General features: G+C 33.8%; 1 protein-coding gene across 2 annotated transcripts in view; it reads left to right on the top strand.

Moving 5' to 3' along the window:
* LOC113961008 (contactin-associated protein-like 4) overlaps nt 1-27,571 on the top strand; it is a 190,794-nt gene that overhangs the window by 100,815 nt on the left and 62,408 nt on the right. For both annotated transcript variants that reach the window (XM_027670992.1, XM_027670991.1), the window contains exons 4-7: nt 18,626-18,773; nt 23,535-23,738; nt 23,906-24,090; nt 25,972-26,115. In XM_027670992.1, the coding sequence (XP_027526793.1) occupies nt 18,626-18,773; nt 23,535-23,738; nt 23,906-24,090; nt 25,972-26,115 (681 nt within the window). The remainder of the gene's footprint in view (nt 1-18,625; nt 18,774-23,534; nt 23,739-23,905; nt 24,091-25,971; nt 26,116-27,571) is intronic.

Genomic DNA, 27,571 nt, shown 5'->3' with positions numbered 1-27,571 from the left:
TTCTTCTTATTTACAGCAGCACCTGGTGAAAAAAAAAAAAATAACAGTATCTGTTCCCTTGATTCTCCACTGAAGGTTTTCTCCCTGAGGTAGAGGAATGAAAATTTAACACCAAGTTATGTAGTAAATAAATTAACCATGTGTCAAGTTTATGGCAATAAAATTTTAGAAATTTGCCTCTAACACATTTTTTAACGTGATGAAGTTTGGTATTTCTTAATAGCCTTAATAGTCTGTGTTTTACAGGAATCCAGACAACATTAAAAAGACCAAAACCAAACAAAACCCAATAATCAAACCAAACAAAGTCAACTAACCAAAACAACAACAACAATAACACAAACCCCCAATAATAACATTATGCCAGTGAAGCTTTACTACTTATTCTGTAATGGAAGGTTGGATGGTTTTAACCTGCCCTTTTCTAGGTCTAGAGGTTGACAAAAGGTATGGAAAGTAATCTTTTCTCTTATTAAAAAATGAGACATTCAGAAAATAAATTAATTAAGTAACTCTGATATCAATACCATTTCTTAATTTATTATCAAAGAATATTTATTATAAAAGAATATTCAGAAATTCTGAAAAACAAAATCATACTCTAAACGTTTACTCTGGAGAAAAAAAAAAGATCCTTGATAAAAATAAGTTAAAAGAATCTTTTAAGTAATTTTGTTGCACTTTACTTTTCATTGTGAATATATTGCTGAGGAACCTGAGTGATTTCAAGGGTTTTTTTAACGAGGTCTTGAAAAGTTCTGACCTGAAATTATGAGGTAGCAAAACTCTTAAATAAGGTGTGAAGGCTGTTGAAAGCAATAATTGAAAGTACTGTTGGTAATGTAGCATTATAGATATTTATAAATATATTTTTTTTACATATAATACAGTATTTTATAGAATGTATAAGTATATTTTAATTCTATATTATAAGATACATTATTCATATAGACACAGAATCATAGAATGGTTTATGTCTTCATAAGGAGAGGTGCTCCAGCCCTTTGATCATCTTCATGGTCCTCCTCTGGAGACACTCTAAGAGGAGACACCAGTCTCATATAGGCTTACATTTGGGGGAAAATAAAAAAAAAATGATGAAGATAAGTTCTCAGTGTAAAGTTTCCATTCATTTTTTTCAGCTCGATTAAGTTCCCAATTTATTTGCATTATTAAAAATGCCCCCTGTTGTTAGTATGATTTTATGCTGATTTGTGACCACTCAGTTCTGAAGGGGAAACCCGAATAATGAAGAAAAATGCATAATGGTGTTGCATTTTACTTATTTTTTGCAGTGTGTCTTTAGATCAGGCACTACAAATCCACAAAATTTGAAAAGAAAGGCGATGACTTTTGTTTCGGTGTTGATGTGTAAAAACTTGACTCCATAGTAAAGGGAGTCAATAATATTGCCCTCAATAATATTTCTTCCCTCAATAAGGTGATAATTTTCAGCTCCTCCTCTTCGGTTTGATATCCAGCAGTGAATTTAATCCAGTTGCATTTCACAATAGTCTTCCATGATTTTATTCCATCTGAGGCTCTTCAGGCAGCTGTAAGTTTAACACTTGTTAAATTTGAATATGCCAAAGTAGTGAAATGTAACAGGTTTGCTTTCAGTATCAGTGGTTCTACTGGTATTTTTTTCACACTGTTTGGTGGATACCTAAAGCCAAATGTGTCTCCATTCTCCTGAGGTGTAAATACTTTGGATGCAGTGAAGCTGGTGGAGGCTTACAAGATACTTACTATGTTGTAAATTATCTAATGTAGTTCTGTTATTTGTAGCTTCTGATGTACAGTGGCATAATATCAAAGCCAGGACTGTGGAAGTTGAGGTGATAAAATGAACCTAAAAATCAGGCAAAAATTGGTGCATAGTTCATATACTTTATGCATTTTTAAATATCATTATATTATCATTATATTTAAATATCGTTATATAGATATTTATATATCTATATCTATATATCTATCTATATATATCTCTTATATATATAAAATATGATATATATATTTAAAATCCTAAAATTAGAAAGATAACATTGTTTATTGACGTTATATACTTTCTATCTGTTAGTACATATCAATTAAATATAATTCAATTCTCTCATTTTTTCTTCCCTGTTTGTAAATGGCTTTTGGGAATCGAAGCTCACAAAATCCAAATAAAATTGTTTTCATAACCCATTTTTATTTCCAGGAGTCTGACTAACAAAATGGGATCCTCAGAGTACTGCCTAAGCTGTTTAGCTTGTAACACCCAGCATCATATCATCTTTAAAAAAAAATAAACAACCCAACAAAAACTTCCCCCCAAAACCCTAAAAAACCCCAACAACCTGCATATGATTATTTAGATGATGTGATATCTATAGTTACCTATCTTCAAGCAGATTTTCCTCAGTATGAAGTGAAATTACTCCATTAATCTCTGATTTACTTCATGTGATGCCTTGGGACTTATCACCAAAGGTAGTGCCTCATATCAGCGACTTCATAAAGAGATGATATGCTCTGCATCTAAATAATTATCTAAATAATCTATCTAATTATACACTCTGTTTCTTTTTTTTTTTTTTTTAACCTGTTGTACAAATGAGAAAAGGGAACAAAAGAGAATTTTCCTGGAAATTTATGACAGTTCATATGACAGATGTAAGCATACACAACAAAATATTTACCTTTGAAAAGTAATTCTGAATCTCTGCAGTAGCTGCATAGTAGAAAATTATAAGTATATTCCAAGATAATCCCTTGAGATCTAAAAACCCATTCAAGGTCCACAACACATACTTAAAATTCTAACCAAATATAAAGACAAAGTACTGGGAAAGCCTCACGTAACCTTTCTGATCTAATAGCTGACCTCCCTTTAAGCAAGAATTTGGACCAAATGACCTTTCCAACCCAAATTACCCTATATGAAATGCTATGTTTTTGAATGATTCCTGAACTTTATTTCACCAATTCATCTTTTCCTCTTTTTTTTTTTCCCCCCATGGTTCTACACTCATGCTGTTTTGAAAAAAAGGAAAAGAAAAACTATTCACATGTTAACATTTTATTTAGGTTTTGTGTAAGCAGGATGATCATAACGTTGCACAAACTTGAGCTCTCATAAAAGTCCTGTCCCCATCTACCTTCCCAATGTTGAATTGTCACAGGTTCATCTTCAAATGTTGTGCAAATTAATAAAGATTGCATTTTTCCTTAGATTATACACATATTTGAAAAGATTCCATCAATGAAAATTATGAAAGTATGGACATATTCTTATATGTTCACCTTTCACACAGAGACATACAAACTTCAGCTCAAAATATGGTTTAAAAGTGTGTGTGTAATTTTGAAAGTGCGTTCCTGAAAATCGTGTTTTCTTTTTTTTTAATCAGACCAAACAATAGTATAACTTTTTATGTGAAAGTTCACATCCTTGTGCAAAACAAAAAAAAATTATATATATATAATATATAAAAAAATATAACCAAATTAGTGCCTGACTGAAGGCATCTCTCTACCACAAGTAGGAAAAAAGATATGCTGCAGTAAGAAATTCATAATTCAAAACATATGAAATAGTTAAAAAATTCTTCTGTTCCATGGTGTCTTGCCATTTAAATTTCTTTTTTTAAATAGATTTTATTTATTTGTACCATAATAAATTTTATTTATTGGTACCATAAACAGGGGGGGAAAAAAAAAGAAAAGAAAAGGAAAAATATATTCCCAGATTGAGTTGTGGCTTAGACTTTGGCCTGGAGCATTTATAAGGTTTTTTATATTTATATATCTAATACTATAATTACACAGGAATACAAATATTCTGGCTTCATTGCTAACATAATGTACATGGCAAAAAAAATCCCCCAAGAAGAAACCTCCCTCCTTCCCTGTTAAATGACTAACTGTGGAATATTACAGAACAAGAGCTGGAAACTGTAAAACATTTATAAACATCAGCTCAATCCTCTAGAGCAATGATAAAAATGGAGTGTTAGACTTATTAAGAGATTTGTAGGGAATGAGAGAAAACCTTATTATTCCCCTGTGAATATATGTGTTTTGTTCATGTCAATATAGCGACTAAAATAAGAATATTTCACATAAAAGTATATATATATAAAAATATATATATTTATATAATATATATAATATAAGGAAAAAGACAGTTCAAATAATTAGAGATGCTCTCAATGACAAAATAACAATACTATGTTTGATAATATTCACAGATAAAGAAAATTTCACTTGTTCTTTCTTAGGATTAATTGTACCAAGTGTTTGTATCATATGGCAAACACATCCTTGATATTAAGTTTTGAATGTTTGCATAATGGATAATCACACTGTAGTATTTTTTGTGGCTCTTATCTGTTTAGACAATATTTATGGTAGTGCTATTATAATTTGTTTGAAGGCAGATTTAGTTATTCAGATGAAGTCTACATTACAGTTCAGTTAATTAGTGTTGTGTGGAGTTAAAATTATGTTTGCATTCTACCATGTTATCTCAGAAAACAAATATTATTCAGGACAAAAAATCCTACATAGAATATATCTAACACAGAATAGATATTATTTTGGCGTAGTAAAGAACTTGTACTAACTTGTGTTTAGTAAGGCTAGAAGATCATAGTTGTTGTAAAAATGTAGAGAAATGTAGAGAAATGTAGAAAATGTAGAGAAAAAGGAAAAAAATCATACACCTTTCTACTAAAGATTAAGCTAACTCACAGTTTTAAATATATTTAAAATTGCAGGAACAATATGAAACATGAATATTTTTAAGTTTTACTTTGCCTTGGTTTCCATTACTTCACATACTGAGACAGCCTATTTCAAAGAATTCCTTAAGAAAGAAATAAAAATACAAAAGACAAATGCACTTGCTGTATGTTAATTGCTTGACAATTAATTATTTTCAGTTTCTTTATAGAATATATTTTTTCCCTTTAAAAAATAATGGAAGTGCATGCAGATAGGAAACAATAAAATAAGTAATATAAATAAATAGAATTATAGAAAATAGAGCAAATTAAAAGAAGCAACAACAACAAATCGAATCTCTAAAAGTACAAACCAACTTTCTGAAAACGTGAAGATGAGAAATAATTAAGACTGCCAAATTCTGGTTTGCTGGAGTGAAACAATGAGAAAGAGCTGAGTTCTTAGTTGGATTAAGTATCCATAGCTAATTTTCTGACAAACAGATTTTATTGAAGGAGGGCTTGAATGGTTGATTCATCATGCATGTACTCCTCAGCCTGAATAAAGCACACTACAATTATTCTAACTTGCATTATTGGTTTGTTATGGCACATTTTCCACATGTTTTGTTCTTTCATCTAGCATGTTTTCCTTTCTATTTTTTCTTGCTAATTTCTCCAATGAAAAATTAAACTTTAACATTTTAACTGAAAATACTGTCCTCAGAAGAATTATTTCAAAATGTTGTCGTAGCCTTTTCTTCACGTGGGATCTTTGTTTTGTTAAAAATGCAGTCAGTTTAGGTGAAATAAGTGGAATTATGAAGCAATGCTATAGCTGAGCAAGTGTTTTCTTAGACATGTATTGCAATAGTAAATGCTCTGGATTTAACAAGTCATTTTTTGCTGGGGTTTTCCCTTTTTTTTTCACACTCCAGAGCAAATATACCATCAAAAATATCTTCCACTTGCCCTGCCCTCTTTCACTGATGAAGCCCATCATTAATTTGCAGACTTGATTTTGATAATCCTTGGGAGGTTAATTTTAGCATGGAAGGAGTGTCTCTAATTCAGTCCTATTTCAGGACTTTCTGAAGGAATGCGTCAGATCTAGCAGATTTTTGGTGGTATGGATGTCTGGATATTTTTTGGGCCACAGTTGGAGAAAACCACAGAAATCTCTAGCTTCAAGGTAATCTTTAGATTTATAATTCTGGTTGTAAGTTTGGCCAAGTGATTAGAAAGGTTACGACTGGAACGAAATAGAAACTAGTGGTTCCCTCTTTATTGTGGTCAATGACTTCTGTCAGAGACCTCAGAACAAGCTGGATGAGATAATTTACTGCTTTGAGAGTGTGATAAAAATTATGCTTTAAAGCCACGGAGCAGAATTTGATGAGACATACAATTTCTGAACGTTGTTCCTCAACCCAGTAAGGCCAGAAAGCAACAAGAGTATAAGCTGCCAGAAGACTTTATAGGTTGTCCTGGTCAAAGGAAGAGCCTGGAAAAAAAAAGAAGTTATAGAAATCCTCTGTGTCTGCAAATTCAAGTAGCAACATCTCTTTGCTTGTGGATATAAGGGTCTGCCCCTAGATGAAACCTTGCTAAAACAGACATTCTTTATTTTTTTGTTTCTAAAGAATGCCTTTGTAGACCCGTAATGCAACAGCAGCTTACCTCTGTTGTGCAAGGAAACTTGCTACAGAATTAATGAAAGGTTATAATGAAGTCTAGTGAGGTAATTTCTTTTTTTTTAGTTTTTTTTTTTTAGTTAGTGCTTAAAGATTTTCTGAACATTCAACTGGAGGTTTCATCCCCAAACATAGAGCCAAGCATTCAGCACTTTGGATTGAGAGGTTAAGGGGGGCTAGGCTGGAGTCATTACAAGGTCATTTACAGAGCAATGGATATTTTCTCTTATTTTCAATGACAAACAACTACATACCTTCACTTGTTAGAATTATTTTGATAATAAGTCACACTACTACCATTTTTTATTATACCTTTGGGTCATTTTTGTGGTGCACAGGCAGGTGCAGGTGGGGACAGACTTCTGATGCAGAATTTCCTGCCTAGATCTTTAGCAACTAAAAGCTTTTAGAGCCACCTCAGACCTCATGGAGCAAATGTCAGATAGAAACACTTGATTTATTCTTCTAATATGATGGATGAGTAATTATTTCGGGGCACTGTCTAACAAGGTTACAGGAGGGAAAGCAAGATGTATAAGTGAGAATCATGTTTAATTACTTCCACAAGATTTTTCTCTTTTATTACATGGGCAGATTTGTAAATTCAGCCTGAAATATGTCTTCTTTTTTATTATTTGTCACTGTCAAAATATCCAGTCCTGCCAACAACATAAACATGAACTCACAGATGGTTCGTGTTCCAACAGCAACTTTCTTAGTCTTTATCTGTAAAAAGCAAAAAACTGTGCATTCCTAGTGACTCTTGTGCTGGTAAGATTCCCCTTAGGATAGACTTCACACAGACTTAATGATAGATAAAACTTCACATAGATGTAATAAGAAGGTGAATGAATGTATATTTAGGAAGAAATTCTTTACAGAGAGGGTTATCAGGCATTGGAACAACCTACCCAGAGAGGTGGTGGATTCACCATCCCTGGAGGTTTTTAAAAAGAGATTGGACGTGGCCCTTAGTGCCATGATATAGTAATTGGAGTTGGATCAGGGGTTGGACTTGATGATCTTAGAGGTCTCTTCCAACTCTACCTATTCTATGATTCTATGATTCTATATACCATTTTATTTTTCAGTTCTGAGTTTCAGTTAATAATATTTTAGAACAAATAAATAATAAAAATAGAAGTACTCATCTATTTTAAGAAAACCAATATTTTAAGCTATGATAAGTAGCTTACCAGTATTAAAATAATCGTTACTTATCTTAAGAATTACATGTAGAGATTATGTAGTACCTAATAAGTTAAGATTTGTGATGAAGTGCTATCTATCCATAATTGTGTTGTGTGTTTCTTGTGTGTTCGTTTAGAATGTGAACTTTTTCCAAATGCAGAATATATTTTAAATACACTTACCAACCATGTGATATTTTTAATAAATATATACAAAGCTTCTTACTTTATGGTTTGAAAAAAGGAGATAACAAAGTATGACATTTATTAATATTTTAAATGCAATATGAATGACATTTTCATTTTGAAAGTATTAGAAATCTTTCAGTCACTGTGTGTTATATGAAGATAATTAAAAATGTGGTTTGACAGTTGCAGAATGATTTCCATATTCTGATAGATCTAAAAATATCTACAATTGATACCGTATTAAGTTGTCGTGTTCTTTTCCTGTGCTTATTTTGACATAATTCTGATTGGCAATTTGTTAATTTGCCAAGCAGAAGCAGTTTCCTTTTATAATTAGCCTAAACCTTGATTTATTCAATGATGACAAAGGGTTTTGGGAGCAAAAAATTCCTCACCTTCAAAGAGAAGGTGACTGCTATAAGGAATAGACTATATTACAGAATTAAATCAGTACTGCTTAATTGACCATCATAGGTTAAAATAATAAAATTAAAACAAAAAAATTAAAGGTACTAATGTAGCTGTTAAGGAGTAGGACCTTCACAGTTTTTATAATAAAATAGATATCACGAATTGAAAACTTGAGAATGGTTTTGAGAATCACTGAGTTGACTTCTGTGGTCACTTCCAACTTCTCTGAGTGGATCACTGTATAAACTAATGAAGTGTTTTCACCTCCTTCCTTTCCCAAAATGTTCTTCCACCCCCGAGTATTTGTAAAACACACTGGTGAATTAATCTGTAATTGTTCAGTCAATTATATTGTACTGCTATCTAGAATTTTGTTTTTAACCTTTGCTCTCTTGGCACTCCAAGGAAATCACTCCTTTTTGTGCTGTTAAATTGTGGTCAGGCACTTTCCTGCTTGATCTTTGTCTTGATTTATTTGTTTCCAGATTTGGGCCCTCCTTAGGAAAAAGAATGGAGTTTCTACTGTAGCACAAACATGCTGAAGTGCACTTATCAAAGGGGAGCAATAAGCTATTTTCCAATGTAATGACAAAATGTTTTTTAGAATTGGCTTCAGTGGAGCACCCCTATGGTCAGATGGCAGCAGTGCTGTTCTTATTTCTTTTTGCTTTTTAGATATAAAATACTGTAGCAGCTGAAGTCCTTGCTGTCCTTAACAGTGAATTATGAATTAAACTGTATGTGCTTAGTCTCAGTTGAAAATGAAGGAGAAAACTGTCCTCAAGAGAATTACTTTTGTCTAAGGCAACCTGTATTTATAAAGTGCATTAAAAATAATTTTACAAATATATATGCATCCTGGCAAATAACTGAGATGGATTTTGATGTTTTTCACATGAAACACATGATAATTTAATTTGTTTGGGGGTTTGTTTGGTTTTTTTCTTTTTTTCTTCTGAAAAAACCCTACAGGAGACTAAATAAAAAAAAAAAAAAAAGAAAAATTAAAGAGGAGACTGCTACTAGAGTTCAAATTTAGATTTGCATCTGAATTACTTCAAGGTCTCACGTAGTTAGATCTCAGTTTGAACGTGTTTCAAAAGCATTTCAGAATCAATTTATCTGTTCAGGTGCATTATTTTCTCTAAGTGTATGAGGCTAATTCTCCATTCTCTTCTATTTTGCATTTTCTTTATTTCCAGGTGCACCAAGTACGTAGGGATGACTGGCAAATTAAAATTATCCATCCATTCTTCAGCACCACTGTGCACCAAAGGCAATTTAAAGGTCAGAATGGAAGAAAGTTCCTTTAGGTTGAAATATTACAAAAAAACTAAAACAGTAAAAATTAAACTATCACATTTTCCTACAGACTACTGCAATTTTCTTTACATGTAAAAATCATCTAAAATTGTTTAGCTTTAAGTTTGAGCCCTAAGCTCCACAAATAATGTCTACATATAAGAGAAAATAAAGAAAAGTACCTTACTGTTTAGTTATTTTCATTTCCTAACTTCCAGACAGCCATGAGGGGCTACCCATCCCCAATTTTGGCTGGAAAAAATGGGTTTAGGAGTAGTTTTAATGCTCTGCAGAATGATATTGTTTCTCTCAGAAATTCTATTCACACGTGGTCTGTTTTGAATATCAAAATTAAATAAAAATCGATTTTAAGGCTACACTAGAGGAAAGAATAATTTGGTTGGAGAGAAGTGACCACCCATGTACCTGTGGTCATTTGATCACAATTTCCAGTTTTGCAATGCACAAATTGCTTTCACTATCTCTCATACATGAATGTTAGAGATGAAAGATTCTCAGTGTTCTAGAAATTATGATAATAGAAGCTGGCAACACTTGTACTTCATCAGAATTTGTTTTTGTCCCACAAGGATGTTGCTGGCATGAGAGCCTCATTCTAGGGGCACCACGCTGAGCAAGTAAAAGCAGAATTTGTTGGGTCTTTCATTTAAGAAAGATTATTTTTAATATAAAAAATCCATTATATTGATCATGCCCATTCAATGTCACTTTATCCAGTAAGCAGTTAATTATTGAAAGAAAACTTGTGGTTGTTTAGGAATAAACGTCTTGCAACACGGACTTTGCAATCTATGCAAGGGCCCACCCATTTTCTTTCTGATCTGTGTTTTACACTTAACCCACATTGACAGATGTACATATAGAGATACAATTAAATGCTGGTTATGATTACATGGGCACTAGCATCAGAAATTGTCAGCATTGTTCCCACATATTCAGTCACCTGTTCTGAAGTAGCAGAGTTATGGATACTCATGTCGTGTGCACTAAATGGAATTTGTTCCCATTTATCCCACCTAAGGTCTCATTCCTGATTATTAGAGTGAAAACCCTTGAAGGACTCTTGACATTTCAAATTCAGTGCTGTGTTCATCCTGTTGCATCAATAAGGTACTCACATACTTGTGTATTTTTGCTTCCCAGTGATGCATTTCTCACATGATACAAGACCATTAGCATGCAGCTAGATTTCAGTGATATTTACAGTAACACTAGGGATCATAAACTAAGTCATTAAATGCCTATCTTTGAGGTGAGTCAGTGCCAATGTAGCTTACAATTAAGGTTTTAAACCTGGGATACAACAGTTGGAACAACTGAAGTCAAAACATTATTCCTAAGTGATCTGTTTACAGTGCAGACTTTGTGTTTCTGAGGCATCAGATGCCTACTAGAGCAGCAGCCTAGACCCCAAATGCTGACACTTCTGAAAAACCCAACCTCTACTTTTGTACTCCAAATAATAACAGGAAATATTGTGATGCATTTTTCCTAGTCCCTGATAACCACTGAACACAATCTTGATATACCTTTGCTCAACATTTTTGCTAAGATTTTGTGCAGAATTAGTATTAATATACAGAAAGTTCCTAGAGCCTTGTTGTTCTGCCTAGCTTTTCTATCAGACTAGTTGTTATTTTAATGACCTCTGTTTCTGAAGCCTAGGGCAAAATAAAAGTGACCAATCTAATTTTCATCATAATATTTATAAGTGGTTGCACCAATTTTTTTTCTCCATTTGTTCTTCAAGATGGAATGTGGTTGGAATTTACAATAGCACTGAGCATCATCCTAACTCTGTTTACTTTACTATCAGATTTGGACTAAAACTGAGACCTCTTATTAGCTCAGCCCAAGAGTCTGCTGTGGTGTCATTAAAACTTTATATTCCACAGCAGCCTCTAGTGATCTGGATACCATATGTGTTTTAATAGCTTAGGGTGGAGGAAGGAAAAGCCATTTGCTAGTGGAAGTGAGAGAGTTACTGCAATAGGAACGTGCAAGTGGTCTACTTATATGAGAAGGTTCATAATCAAAATTATGTTGAAATTTTAAATAGTCTTTCTGATTTTTTTTTAAACTCTCAGCCACTTTGCTTAGGAACAGGAGATTGAAGTGCTTTCACCTGGTAGTTGACAGTTTTTAAATGTATTTGAAAGTATATTTAAAAAGTTTAGTTTTATCAGTGAATTTCTCTGTGTTTTCATTGCATCAGAGTAAAGCTAAAAACATGGAAGCTGATTGCTTTTGAAAGGTCTTCCAGTAACCAGAATGGAAAGCACTACGTAAAAAGAAAAGTGAAATCTTTCCACTGAGGTTTTTGCTGGGGTGGGTGAATGGTTGTGTATGAGGCCAATTCTCATAGTTGTAGCAACCTAAGAAACTGATTTTTGTTGTGTTCCCTGGGTGTGTTATACACTACTCTAAGCCCACAATGGTGAGTTGGAAAAGAATTCTCATACAGAAATTTCTTGAAAGATAGAAATCATGAGACTTCACGTATGAAAAACCACCGAAATAATTTAATAGGAAGCCATTTTATTGAACTCTTTTATTGTTTATGACCCTCAGGACAGAAGAGCTACAAAGCATTTGCTCTGCCATTTCTGTGTTGCATAGTTAATGAGGTTTCCTTCCTTTCTTTCTGGTCATTTAGTTTCATTTCAGAGCAAGGTGTGAAATTGTAGGAAAGGGAAACTTATGCTATAATATTAAAACAGCTTTTTTTCATACTGCTTTGAGCAAACAGGATTCCCATGAAGTGTTTTGACATTTCAGTGGATTTCATGCACTGCTGTTGTGTTATGGGTATTTTAGCCATAAATCAACTGAATTATCTTTGTGGTAGTCTCTGGATTATGTCATGTGTTGTGGAAGCACAACAGTGAATCCTGATTCCTACTTAAATTTTGCATAATGAGAAATACACCGCTGCCCCCAATTTTACAAATCTTAACAAGTAAATACATGGAATAAACAGGTTAAATATGTTACTGCTCTCTGAAAACATTTCATAGCACTTATGCAGCCTATTATTTCTAAGTAAATTTGATTTCACTCTCAAGAATAAATACCATTAGTAAAAACATTCCTTTACTCAGAACAGTAGTTGTTAAACTTCAAATTGATTATAAAGTGGAAAGGCCCATTACACTGTAGGCCAGATTTAAAAGTCAGTGTAGCCATATTTTACAGATTGTTTCAAATGGATTTATAAAAAGAAAAAAAAGAAAGTGAAAATAAATAATCATATCGCTTCCAAAAGTACTTTGGTTCTTACCTTCAGAGATCATCACAGTTACCTTTAGAATATCAAAATCCAAATTCATTGACTACACTTCCATATTTTAAAAAGTATATGTATATTCATTTCAGATAATGAGTTAGCTAATCTTTGAAAACTGTTGAAGATAAAGGTTATTTAGAATTCCAGAAAAACTGTTATGAAACACAGTCACGTTTTCAATTTTCAGGAGGATCTCTGAGGTACATGTATGCAGGTATTAACAAATAATGCATAGTAGATTCATAATTACACATTGGGAATTTATAAAGAAGAATTGTTATGATAATTTTTTAAGGGAGAAGTAGGAGACCTCAGTGTTGTGCCCATTTGTGTCAATACAAGGGCTCCCTCCGATGGCCACAAGTTACTTCACGTAAAATTTTTTACTACATGTGAATGAATGAAAGAAAATAAGGCAGATGGAAGAATTCAAAATAGCTGGTGTCCCTGGTGGTTTACATTGAGGTGCTTTTATTGCATACATTAGTCCCTGTAGCATGGCATCTAGAAAATTAAGTATTTTTCATTTCATGCTGAACATGAAAAAAAAAGAAAGAAAGAAAGAGAAAGAAAATATGTTTTGTTAACCACATTTCCAAAAGAGCATGGCTAACTGTTGGTAAACCTCTGCAGGCTAGAAATAGCTGTTCATACCCTTTTACACACCCCTGCAATGCTGTGTCCAACTGCAACTACTGTAACAAGAAACAAACCCCACAACCTTTCTCTGTTGGCTTAATTTTAGATGTTGAAATCTTCGCCCATAATAATGCGAAAGGAAATGGTTTCAAATTTTGTTTTTCAAAAAGAAAAAAAAAGAAATGAAACAAAAAAAACCCCAAACCACCAAAACAAAAATAAACAAATAAAACTGAAAGGCAGAAAGAATTTCTGGAGTCCATTCACAAATGTCAGCTGTCACCTTTGATAAATTAACTGGTAAGTGCATTCTCATCCTCTCTTCATCACCTAGTCCTGGAGCTGCTCTCTTATGTAAAGCTATGCTAATTTTCCACTCACACGGTGAAAAGCAAAAAACCAGAAAGAATCATGGTGTAATATTCCAGTGAATAACTCACTAAATGTGAGTAAACACCAGAAAGAAATAAACTGAAAGAACACTGGTACAATTTACCCCATTATCCTGTTTCTGAGTGACAGTGGTACAATTTACCCCACTATTCTCTTTCTGAGTGACAGTGATGGAATGATTTAAGTACAGAAGGGGGATTTAGATGTTACAAGTGGTGGTCATTGACTGCAACGAGAATTTATGACTGTTTTCTGCCAAGTTTTTTGTGTATCTATCTGGTCTATATTAGTCACGTTGCCATAAATATATACTCTTCTTTTTTACAAAATACGTTGTGATCAGTCAAAATTATGAATGTGTGCTATGTGTTTGGATTAATGGAAGACAATTCCAGTGTGGTTCAAGTGTATCTTCAAACAATTCAGAGACAAGATATAGTAAAAACTACGATGAGTAACTTATGGTACTGGGCTTCTCACTGGGATGCCACTGTTAGTATAGGAAACTATTGAATAATTTTTTGTTTATGACAGTGAAGCCATAACAACCTGTTCATTTAATCTCTGTGATCACTTTATCCTGGACATAATTCTGATCTGGACATCTAGGAAAGAAGGCAATTGTCTGGTACAGAGTTTTCTGGGCAGAGTGAAGGACTCTCACACTCTTTTTTTCACTTTAACCAAACAGTTCAAACCTGTTGACTTTCAGGAGCAGCTTCAAAAGACTGATCATAAATCACCACAGTGGTAATAGGACAAGAAAGAAGAGTCTGAAAGTTTGGAATCTTGTTCAGAAGACATGTTAATTGATGCTCATTGTACTGTGCACTAAGTTATCTGGAATAGGCACTCCTTTTGTTACTGAGGTGTAAATAATTAAACTACTCTATGAACTTGCACATCACTTGGAGCTAATGGGAGAAAATAATTTCCTTTGAACTCCCTTAATTCTCAGAAGAGCTCAAGATGAGTTAATCCTTCAGCATTATTGTGGTAGTTTCAATGATGCTCTAAGGTAATCAAATTACCAGCAGCCTACTGGGGGTTCTATTTCCCTCTTGATGACTCCTGAATGCCAATAGCAATGTTGATGTGTGTGTCATAAGGAAAAGGACTCGTGCAGGTGTTTCTAAAGCATAACCATCATCATGCAACAAGAATTTTATACAAACAGCTGCTGGTTCCCACTGATTTTTTCAACTGTTTTTTCTGGTGTTGGTACTGGATTTCATAAACCACATTATGACATCAGACCCTTCTTGGGTTACACTAGTACCTCACTGTTAAACTTCTCTTCTGACAAAATTATTCAGGTTGGGTCCTGTTCCAGTTCTTGTTGTTAAACACTGAATGAGAAGTTGCATATTTATTTTTATTTATATTTATATCGTTAAGTAATATTTGTAATAAATATCATACTTATTACAGTGAGCACACAAATATGTAAAACCATTTTGCATATTATTTAGCCTTATAGTATGTTTTACAGTGTATATATACTATATCATACAGTAAAAGTTGCATTTGTAAATAAGCATCATGTCCTCTAGATTATCTATAATATGGGTCATACACAACTTCATTTCTGGGGGCTTTTTTGACTGACTGAGGAAGTTTTGGACAAGGTGCCTGTATTATCCCTGGTCTAAAACCACATTTGCTTTCTAGGTAGAGGTTGGACAAGGAAACAAAGAACTTTTTTTTACGTTATCTTGACGTGTGCTTAACTTCACAGTCACTCTGAGCTTTCTAATGCCCTTCTAAAGGCAGGACTTAGTTTTACCAGCGCAGTCCAAAGCACATTCGTGATTTCTGACACCATAATGAACTGAGTAATTTTGTATTCAAAGCAAGGTTAAAGCAGCTTGAGGCAAAGAAATTACTGGGTTAGTAATTGAGTAGGAGGGTTAAAACAAGTTTGAGAGTAGGCTCTCAGTTCAGGCTTCAGTACCATTCCATTACTTCATGGAATAAAATAGGCTATGGACAGTTATTTACTTAGATATCTATGCTGCTAAGCCTCCTGCTATTGTTTAAACTGCAATATATGTTTCAAAAACTGCATTCTTTGAGAAAGATGGTATGTCATCATGCTGTTGAAAAGCAGTAATATAGTACCTGTAAGAGCATCAGCTAAGACTCAACAAGCAGTTATGTTGGAGAGGTTACTTTATAATGTTATTAATACTTTTGCAAAGTGTTTATTACATGCAACAGTCATTTTAAAATTGCATGTTTTTAATCATGAGATGCCTGGGTAGGTCATGAAGACTCTGCATAATCTAAAATAATGGCATGTTCCCTTTACGTGGCTTAGCACCAGAATGAAGTGATCTGAACAGTCTGAAGGCAGGGGTGGGAGGAAAGCAGCTCGTTATGTGGTTATAATTCTGTGTTCAAAAGATCATTGGATTGGACCATGAAACAGTAATTGGGTTCTGCTGTAAAGACAGGACTGTCTGTCACATCGAAACTAATTCTCCTCTAAAAAGCCTACAAGCTACTTTCATAGCTTTTGGGTACGCCTTCAGTACTGTAATCTGGAGGAAAAGCTGTCTGATTTTGTCCTCTTTCTTTTGAAAAGGATTAACACTGAAAAAGGCCCCAAACTATGTATTTTAACCTTTAGAGTGTTTAAAATCAAGCAAAAAAGACCCATTTAATACTCAACACAATTGATACACTCTAAAATGTGCTTTTAACAGATAAAAGCCCTGGAAAATGACAGCTAAAAATATTGATTTCTAAACTGGCCATTCTGAATGGTTAAAGGAGTAGTTTGAAGTACTTTTAGGATATTACTGAAGCCCCAAACCTAATTTTAAATTAAAAACAAATGCTTTAAGTATACCCTACAGTAAAAAAATCGGGCAATATACATTCTGTATTCAAAACTTAAATTAATTTCTATGAGTGGCTGCTCTCCAAAAAAGATTTGGCAAAAAATATAAATCTTAATTGAACACTTCATTTGCTCACAGTAAGAGCAAATTCGGAGATTAGAATTTATTGAAATTGTACTGGTACACGAGAAGGAAAGTGCAAAGACTTGCATATAGGGAGGTAAATAATTAATACAACAAAGCTCACCTCTGCTTCAAAAACTTATAGAAAGAGAAGCTGCATAGCTAAAAATGTTGGTTTCTATATACTTATGCAGTCACAATGTCTGTGGCTTTTAGCTTTGGCAACAGCACTGTCCATACATCCAGAAATGTGTAATTTTTTTAATACTGCTCATATTTCAGAGAGCTATTTTCTGTCTAATTTGTCAAGTATTTAGATCTGAAATATCTGAACAAATTCCTTCTGCTTCACATACCGTAAACAGGCTATGACAAACTAACATCACACAGCACAGCAAAATCAGAATATATTCTCCAGTCTTAAGGATGTTAAAGTTCATGATTAGAGCTCTTTAGATTTTTTTTACTTTCTTCTTTATTTTTCTTTCTGTTTCTTTGCTCTCTTTATGTAACAAAAAGGGGAAGTAGTTTATCAGTTAAATATGGCAAAAAAAAAAAAGTTTACTTTTTAATCCTTCACCTGGGAAAAAATTGAAATACAGAATCTTCTTGTTTTAACAGGACACTGAATTAAAATTCCTTCTATAACTCTCTGGATTCTTTAGTTGGAAACCAGTCTTTCATTACCATGCTCTGCCAGAAGACCTTTTTAAATACAGTATCCTATGCACCTAAAACACCGGCTTGCAGTGAAACTAGTCTAACCTCTCAGTAAAAGGAATTCATAGAGATCACTCTGTTTTCTTATGCAAAAATGTTAGATGGAACCATACACTGAAATCATAGAATCACAGAATCAGCTGGGTTGGAAGGGACTTCCAAGATCATCAAGTCCAACCCTTGATCCAACCCCGCTGTGGTTCCCAGCCCATGGCACTGATGCCACATCCAGTCTCACCTTAAAAACCTCCAGGAACGGAGAATCCACCACTTCCCTGGGCAGCCCATTCCAATGGCTGAGCACCCTCTCTGCAAAGAAATTCTTTCTAATCTCCAACCTAAACCTCCCCTGGCACAGCTGAAGACCCTGAGCCCTCTTGTCTTGCTGAGAGTTGCCTGGGAAAAGAGACCAACCCCCCCCTGGCTCCCCCCTCCTGTCAGGGAGTTGCAGAGAGTGAGGAGGTCTCCCCTGAGCCTCCTCTTCTCCAGGCTGAACAGCCCCAGCTCCCTCAGCCTCTCCTCACAGCACTTGTGCTCCAGTCCCTTCCCCAACCTCGTTGCTCTTCTCTGGACCTGCTCCAGCCCCTCAATGTCCTTCCTGAGCTGAGGGCCCAGAACTGGACACAGCACTCCAGGGGTGGCCTCACCAGTGCTGAGTCCAGGGCAAGAATCACTTCCCTGGCCCTGTTGGCCACACTGTTCCTGCTCCAGGCCAGGATCCATTGGCCTTCTTGGCCACCTGGGCACACTCTGGCTCCTGTTCAGCTTCCTGTCCATCCCCACTCCCAGCTCCCTTCCTGCCTGGCTGCTCTCTAGCAGTCAGGATATTCTATACATTTTTGACAGATATGTTAGCCTTTGAAAGGTAATATTTTGTGAGTCTGGTGTCAGTGCTAAACACACAAATGAGTTAACACCTCATCCAGATGAATAGTCAAGATTGATTCATCAGTTTTTCCAATGGAATTCACTGATAATTGCATTTCATTCCTGTGCTTGACCGTTTACCAGACGCGGTTATAAAACAAAAAGCTCAGCAATTCTTCCTCGTCTCACTGTGTTCACTGCGGATGTGGCTGATCCCTTTTTCATTTTCTTCCAGGCCTTTTCTGGGAACACAAATGCAGACAGTGTCGTGTACTACAAGCTCCAGCATTCCATTAAAGCCCGATTCCTTCGTTTCGTGCCGCTGGACTGGAATCCCAACGGCAGGATCGGGATGCGCATCGAAGTGTACGGATGCACATACAGTAAGTTGATTTCTGAGTCAGCTGAGGGAAATGAATCCTCTATCATTGTATTTTGCTACCTAAATCTCACTTGAAGGTAGATTTCTAAGATCGAATTTAATCTGGAATAAAACTCACTCAATAAGTTTGTGTGCAGACTTTATAATTTCTGCATTAGCCATAGATATATGATGGTTATTTTCCATTTTCTGTGTTGGAATGAATGATGTGGACATAATCCAATCACTGATTTAATGCAGACTCTTTTCTTTTTTTTAATAGTCTTAAAAGCTGCATCTGAACACGGTGTAATTTCTATCTGGAGGACAAAATATGGAAAATGTTTACAGTTTAAAATATGTATGGTTTTGGTCATGAGCCAATAAAAGTACAACTAGATAGACCCACAAATATACAATGAAGGATACTTCAAAGTTGTTATATATTTAAGGGGTACTTTTAGAATTATTTTTGTGCTATTAATAACTGACTTAAGCCTTTGGAAGACAATTACCTGAGTGTTATGGTTTTATTGATCTGTTGGACAGTGTAAATCTTACTGATGTCCTCCTGTTAAAATTTTTCATGCCTGGACTTCTTAAAAAAGTCCTTTTAGTAGGTTGTTTGCTGCTTTTTATTCTCCAGATATTTTCTCCATGATGGAAACAGAATTTATTTTAAGCAACCTCTTCAATTGTTTTTTTTGCATACTTTGATATGTTGTTATTTGTAGGATTTTTTTTTCAACTTCTATAATTAATATATGCTTTTCATGGTTGATCTCTTCTGAATGCTCTCCATGTATCTGTTTTCTGTTTCTATTCATTAATATCTGATTTAAAGTGAACGTCAGTAAAACACATCTCTGGGCTTTCTACCTTAAACTTGACTTTGTAAACCCAATAGAAGACCATGAACTAAGGATATGGAAAATTTCAATCTGGATTGCCACATCTTGCAAGATATACATGTGGCTCTCTTCTGTGTTATGCCTGTTGCTGAGCAATGGAAAATTATGAGTCTAAAGGACAAAATATGTTCATGTAACTAAAAAAAAAAAAGCAAACCCACACAGAATAAGCAGTTAAAATAAGTTAAAATATTTTTGTGTGGTATATATATATATATATATGTGTATATATATATATATATATATATACTTCTTTGGTACAGGATCTGTCCTATAAGTAGCTTCTGGAAACAAATCAACTATAGTCATCTTCTAAGATTAGGATGAATTTAAAATGAATATTTACTTCATTAATTATTCACTATAATTTGTACATAAAAACATGATGGTATTAAAAATAATGTAAACTTTTTTTAAGCTGGTGAAGATTTTCTCTGAATTAATGATGTTGAATGTTCTAGAAGTGCTTACTTTTCCTATGTATAAATGTTTTCATTCCAAGTGAATTGCAGACTTCTTATCATCTCTATATTTATTTTGAACATCTAAAATTACCATGTGCTTTTAGTAGTTCAATTCAGTGGTTGCTGGTGAAGACAAACCGGGTGATTATAGTCTTATTGTTCCAAAATATATTTAAATTTAAATATATTTAAAAATTTAAAATATTAATTATTTCTCTCCAGTCTTTTTCTCCATTTATCAGGCACAATTAGGACATATAGTTATTGTTACAGTAATCATGCCTGGCTCTTTCTGAATGGTTACTTTTCAAGGAGGAACCAGCAATTAAAGAAAACCAGAAATGCCAGTAATTCCTACCTTAATTTTCATTCACACTTCTACATTTTCCATTTTCTCATCCTTCACTTTAGGGAGTTCTCACTTGGTCTTATATTGTAAGAGTAAACAACTCTCTTTTCATTTACCATTTACACAATTAAAATTAAACTTGCTAGAATATAGGAAGTTGATCTCACTATTCCATAAATATCCATAAATATCCATAAATATCCATAAAGTGATATGAAAAATGCATGGCTGCTGCATCCTAAAGAAGTCATTGCTATCTTAAGTGAAGTAATACTTACAGGACAAATGTTGGCACTGCTTACAGTTTGCTGCCCTGCTACCTTCCAGTCAATTACCTGCTCTGAATAACCCAGCCTAATATCCTCAGAAATTTTGTTTCTCCTTTAATTACAGTCTCAGTGAGGCTTGGTAATATTCATGGTAGGATAAAGCAGATTATTGTGAGTTTTGTTTCCTTTTTTTTTCCTTTTTTTATACACAACTTCTCTGTTTAGACAAAATTTTTAGGTGTTTGCAATGCATGCATCCAGACAAGTCCTTCCATTATTTCCTCTTAGCATTTATGGAACAGAAAAGCCAAATAAGGGTGGTCAGTTATGGAGTTACCTGAAATATTAAAAGAGTTCCCCTGTATTTTTTGTGTTTAGCTCTTTTCACTCTTTACTCTTCTACCTCCACCATGTTCCTCAGGTTTTTTACTCCCATTCTACAGTCTTTTTCATGTAAAAAAGAAAGAATGATGTTTTATACCTCCATGCTTCACATGGACTGACAAAATCTGCTTGTGCCTTGACACACTCTGTGCTGAACCCCACCCCAAAATCTACCTCTGCCTGATAATTCTTCCTGTTTACTGTGTGCAAAAGAGAATTATGAATCTCTACAGACATTTCCGGTGTCTTGTTCCTGAAATGTCAGATTGTGACCATTAAGCCACGTAAAACACAAGCTATGGCCTGACACTAAAAAATAAAAGAATACTAGGAATGTCTTTGGCTTGCTCTTTTCTGCCTTCGTTACAACACTCTCTTTCTCATTTAATCCTCTGAAAACCAGTAGTTTTAAAACAAACAAACAAACAAACAAACAAATATAACATTTTGGGGTTTTAGTTTGTTTGTTTGTTTGGTTTTTTTCATAGTGCAGAAAGATGGGTTTAATTGCGAAAATGGCAAATGTATAAAATTGTAGAAGGTAGCTGGAAACTAAATACATCCTGCACATTGAGAACTGTTAGATGTGGTGCTTACCTAACAACAAGCACTGTGGATAATGTGATACACAGACCCTCTTCCACCATTCTCTAACACTTAACTGTATTGAGGCTTTTTGAGAATTCCCTTGGCTGAAATGCTTAAAAATGACAGCACAGTTACATCAGTCAGAGAAAGGACTTCATATCCTCTTCATAACTGGAATAATGGCCAAACAGTTTGCATTGTTTTAAGTTTAACATTAATTTCAATTGATTTAAAGATTAAAAAAAAAAACAACAACAAAAAACCAATACTTTTCCAAACAAAGGTATTTCAACCAAAATTTTTGCTCAGGGTCACTAGGATTCTTGGTCCTATGGCATGCGAGGGGGATTACAGAATTTCCAGGTTATCAGAGGCATTCCATGATTTCCAAAGTTATTTTTGCAGTATACTAAGGATTTAGGTTACATCAATTTGAGAAAGACAAATTATAAGTTGTGAAAACAAAAACTGAGTGTTCATAAAGCAAAACAGCCTGGTTTATTTGCCTTATTTGCAACAACAGAGTACAGAAAACCCATGGAGAGGGATGTTGAAGTCCAGCAAGTAGTAGAAGCTGTGAGTAGTTGATAAATATGAGAGGAAAATGTTATTTGCCCATATGTTCTCAATCAAAAAAAAATTCTACTGTTATCAGTGCCTACTAAGAATATATCTGGTTAAATAGTTTGATAAATAACAATGTGCAAGTTGTCTTATTGAAGTCTTTATTGAAGCTATTCTACTTCACATTCATTATTTTAATTCAGCATTAATTAGTGATTTTACTGTCCACATTCATTCAATAACATAATGAAGTAAAACAGTCAATCTAGGACTCACATTTAGGTAGAATGTCATATTTATTCATTGTATATTTGGTAAATGAATTCTTCATTATCAAGATATGAAGGAAAATAAAGGAATCATATTTAAAAACATAGCTGCATTCACTTGACAGGAGGTTTTTGAAAATTGAATATAAATTACTAACTTTAAGTACTCTAATTAATATGAATTCAGTTCATTTCCATGCTGACAATACAGAGAAATATTTTTAGAGAAGTTATATAAATATAATATATGTGATATAAATAGATAATGGGTTTCCCTTGACTTGCAAGAAGTCAACCAGTCAGTTGAAAAATAACTTCGTATTTTATTGAGAGTCCTTTACAACTTCATCCATTTCACAAATGTATTTTTCAAGGGTAATTACTTTTTCCTTCTTTACATATGAACTGTGAATACTCTATGAGCTTTTTATGATGTTACCAGTTCTTTTGTGTGCGTCTCGTTCCACGTGTGCTGATTTTTGACAAATGCTCTTTTATATTATTGGGAAAAAATCATTTGGCCCTTTCCCTTCCCTTTCCCCTTCCCTTTCCCCATAGAAGGTCAACATCAGCCTGGGCTGTTTTGGGAACAGGTCAATGTAATGGGAATTAACAAAGTACTTTATAGCTCCAAGGCAAGGAAGAGATACCTTTAGCATGTGAGAATTTGATTTGAGTAGAAGCCAGATCTCTTCTTACCTTGTTTTATTATATAGTTATAGTATAACTATATAATATCTGTATAATATATTATATATTTGAAATATAAAAAATATATATTATATATATAATATATATTTATATATTTATATATTTATATATTTATATATTTAAAGCAGGGGAGTCTTTATATAGGGGGAAGAAATAACCTACAATTTACTGGGCACAGGTGGATCTAGAGGTGTCAGTGGTGGGACTTCATATTGAAGTAACATGCCACTGTTTCTTTTAGACATAGAATTATCTTTCATTTCTTTGCTTCTAGGGTCTGAGGTGGTTGGCTTTGATGGGAAAAGTTGTCTCATTTACACATTAAATCAAAAACTCACGAATGCACTGAAAGATGTGATTTCTCTGAAGTTTAAGACGATGCAAAGTGATGGAATTCTCCTCCACAGAGAAGGAAAAAATGGAGACCACATGACCCTGGAATTAACTAAGGGGAAGCTGTTCCTACTCATTAACTTAGGTAACAGCTACAGTCTCATAAAGTCTAACATAGTCATTAGTTGTTACTTGACTACAACTTCTTTTAAACTGTTAAGTGGATTTTAGAGTATGATAAACTAGATGTATATATTTGAATAATTATATTTTTGAATGAAATTAATAGTTTCTATTTTTCTTTCTTTCAAGGTGATACTAAAACTCATCCCTCTGATGCCCAAATTAATATTACCCTGGGCAGCCTTTTGGATGATCAACACTGGCATTCTGTTCTCATTGAGCACTTTAACAACCAAGTAAACTTTACAGTGGATAAACACACTCATCATTTTCATGCAAAAGGAGAATTCAGTTATTTGGAACTCGATTATGAGGTGTGAAAATTACCTTTTCTATATTACATTTATTACCTGTGTTATGTAAATGAAGTGAAACAGGCAAAGGAGACAGAACTTAGGGGATTTGTAGGCTTTGGGGATTTTCTGTCACCTAAAGAAATGAATCAAAGAAAAAGAGATTTCTTAGAGTACTAATCCTCCACTAGACTAGCAACTCAATATTTTCAAAAGACCATCTTTTTCATCTCAGAATTCATTATTTTAATATCTTTGTTTCAGTAGGGTTGCCAATGTGATAAATAGTTCATTCATTATAAACATAATGAATGAGACCCAATTCAATGTTATTATTTTATTAATGATAATGTTATTAATATAAAGCTTGATGAAAATTACAATAAATCAGCATAAAACCATTTTAGAAATGTTTATGTTAAGACTTAAATCCCGGTTAGATGTGAAAAATATACTGTGAAAAGGTCTTGCTTAAACAAATGGTATATTCATGAAAAAGAGTAGATGTAATTTGCTGTGAAATCTTCCCACCTATTGTTAAAAACACCAATATTTCACAGTTGTAATATGATGACTGGCTGCTTTATGTTTGCCCTTATCCTGTTTGTTGGATGAGGGAATGAGAGATGGAGCAGAGTGTCTGGAACCTGCAGACTTTATTGTACTCATTGCATTTTTTAAGCAGTTTAGAGGAAGATTTCATGCTGTTCCATGTCTGCAGTATCTCCTTCCAAAAATATCTGCTTAGGATTTCTTAATGTAAATCACAATATCAAAGTTTGGAGGATCATACCAATTAAAAAAAGAATAAAATAGCTGGTTGGCAAATCAATATATTTTATTAAATCAATCCGTATTGTGAATTAAATTTTCCTCTCTTCTACATGCTATAGTTTGAAGTATGTGTTACCAACACAAGTAAAAAGAAAGTATTAAAACTTTAAAAAAAGAACCAAATACTGCATTTAGAATTGCATCTCTGACTAAAGGAGTTTCTAAATTTAATAACTTAGCGTATGATATATTTGATTTGGGGGCTTTTTTGATAGAAATATTTTTAAAAATAAGTAAAATTTCAAAATTAAAACATAAATAGTTAAACTGACCTTTCATACAATGTTGTCTGGAATAGCTTTAAAATAAGTGAGCTCAAAAGTTCTCTCACACTGGCATCCTGTTTCTGGTGGTACTCAAGAGTAGAAACATAACTGAGGTCACCCTCGTGGCAATGCTTTTCTGAAATAATTTACTGCTTTCTAACAGCTTCTGCCTCAGAGACTTCCTTAGACAGAGGGATATGCTTGAATTTATTAGCTCTCAATGGATTTTTATTAAATCTTCCTGTCTCTTTCTGAAACTAAGTAATCCTACAGCACCATACCAAGGAAATGCCAAGGTATTTTGAAAGGGGAGAAAGTACCTCCTTTCATTTGTTTTGAATGTGCCCTAGAATAATTTAATTTGATGCACTCTTGTTGCCTATTATGGTAGTTTTTTGATGTGCACAGGGTGGAGAAGTCAGGCTCAAATTTCCTAAAGAAGTTGTTGATAATTTTCACACTGTTCTGCACAGTCTGAATATTCTTGGCCTTGTCCTTCTTCTCCTGGGTTTTGCAGCTGTAATGGACCCTGAAAACTGATCTAAGCCACTGTTAAGAGACATCTTCAGAAGAAAAAAATAAAAGCCAACATTTCAGAATAATTTTGTACGTACATATGACTTGATACAGCCTAATTTTTTATTATCTTTTTCTTTTAATCTGTAAATGTGATAAAATGAAGCAGCCAAGAAGTACCAGATTCATTATTGGCCAGACTTTGACTTCTGCTCTTAAGTTACAGTTAACTTCTTTCCATAGAAAATTACTTACTAGTATCATTGATTTTTCTTCTCTTTCTAAGCTCAGTTTTGGAGGGATCCCAGTGCCTGGAAAATCAGGGACATTATCACGCAGGAACTTTCATGGGTGTTTTGAAAACATTTATTATAACGAAGTGAACATTATTGACCTGGCCAGGAGGCACAAATCTCAGATCTACTTTGTGGTAAGATATTCATCGTTAAAGAAAGAATAAATAAGTAAAACAGAGAAAAAGACCACAGCCACTTTCATATCTAATCTGTTAACACACACCTAGTGAAATCTACTTTTTGTAATGGAAGAAAAATCAATTAATCAGCTAGTTGGGCTATTTTTCATTTATTGCTGTATAGACTCATCCAGTAGAAAATCCAATGCATTTTATTTTTCAGATATTTAGCTGATATTTAGGTGTGTCTGATACCACACTGTTGTGCTGTGCTTATATGAAAGTCAATGGGTAAAATAAGATGTATCTGAAGCCATAAAATCTCTGACTTTGCACCTGACTGATAAGAACACCAGCAGTGCATTTCAAATCTTCTATCACTGAGGACACTGATCCACTCTGCTTTGTCCAGACCCTTATAATTTTCACCAATAAGTTCTGTTAGTCAATTTATGCTGTCCGTTGTCTGAAGAACTGCAGTTTGGGTTGGTGGGTTTAATGTATTTATTGTGACACAGCCAAAAGTTACATTACCAAAATCTGTTGCAGAAGCTGTTCCAATACCAAACCAAATTTTCTCTGTGTTACAAAAGGTTTCCTAGAAATTTTACTAAATCCTTTGTTGTTGGTTTTGGTTTGGTGGTCTGTTTTTTTCTTTCCCAGTAGTACAAGGGTCATCTCTAAGTGCAATGTTTATTTATTTAGTAGCAGGAAATGCAGAGGTATTGCAGAAATCAGCTCAAGACAATTAACAAAATATTAATTTATTTCAAGAGCCATGTATTTTGGCTTGCATTTCTGTTCAGAATATGAATAGTCAAATCTGGTTCTCTATCCTAGAGAATCTCTTCTCATGTGAAACTCTGCTGAAATAATGAAGAATTAACTAAGCTGGTACCTCTGTATAATATTTTGTCCATGACACTGATGGATATTGGAGAATGGGCAGTTATAGTTGGCTCTGTGTGGGTTAGTAAAAGGGGAACTATGAAATTATTTGTAGTAGGAAATGTTATCCTTTTCATCTTGAATGTTTTGAATTGTTGTGCTATTTTCAAAATTGTTTAGGATATAATGTAAATATTCCAGAAAGTATCTATGTTACCACAGAAGCCTTGACAAATAGAGATTTTGCTTGTGGAATCTGCAAAAGGCAAGTTTTTAGTGTTTAACAAGGTTTACTAAGCTGATGACTGTTCTTTCACTAAGGGTCAGTTCAGCTGACCATTCATCTCTCACAGCTGAGTTCATAAGACAAAGCTTTTACTTATTTGTATATTTTCCTTGAGGAAAATGAAAACGGATAAACTTTATTATCTTGCCATGCCAGGGACGAGTGTTTTTTTAAAATTAATTTTAAAACTTTACTAAGTGGTCAAAATTTTATATATGATCAAAAGTTTAAACCCTCTTTGTGTTGAATAGAAGTCAAGTGTGTTTTAAATTCCAAAGACGTCAATCTTTAGTAACC

The sequence above is a fragment of the Neopelma chrysocephalum genome, unplaced genomic scaffold, assembly GCF_003984885.1.
Source record: "Neopelma chrysocephalum unplaced genomic scaffold, ASM398488v2 Primary Assembly neopelma1_97017, whole genome shotgun sequence".
Classification (NCBI taxonomy): Eukaryota; Metazoa; Chordata; class Aves; order Passeriformes; family Pipridae; genus Neopelma; species Neopelma chrysocephalum.
Note: the sequence above shows the minus strand (reverse complement) of the source record. Positions and strands in the feature narration are given on the sequence as shown.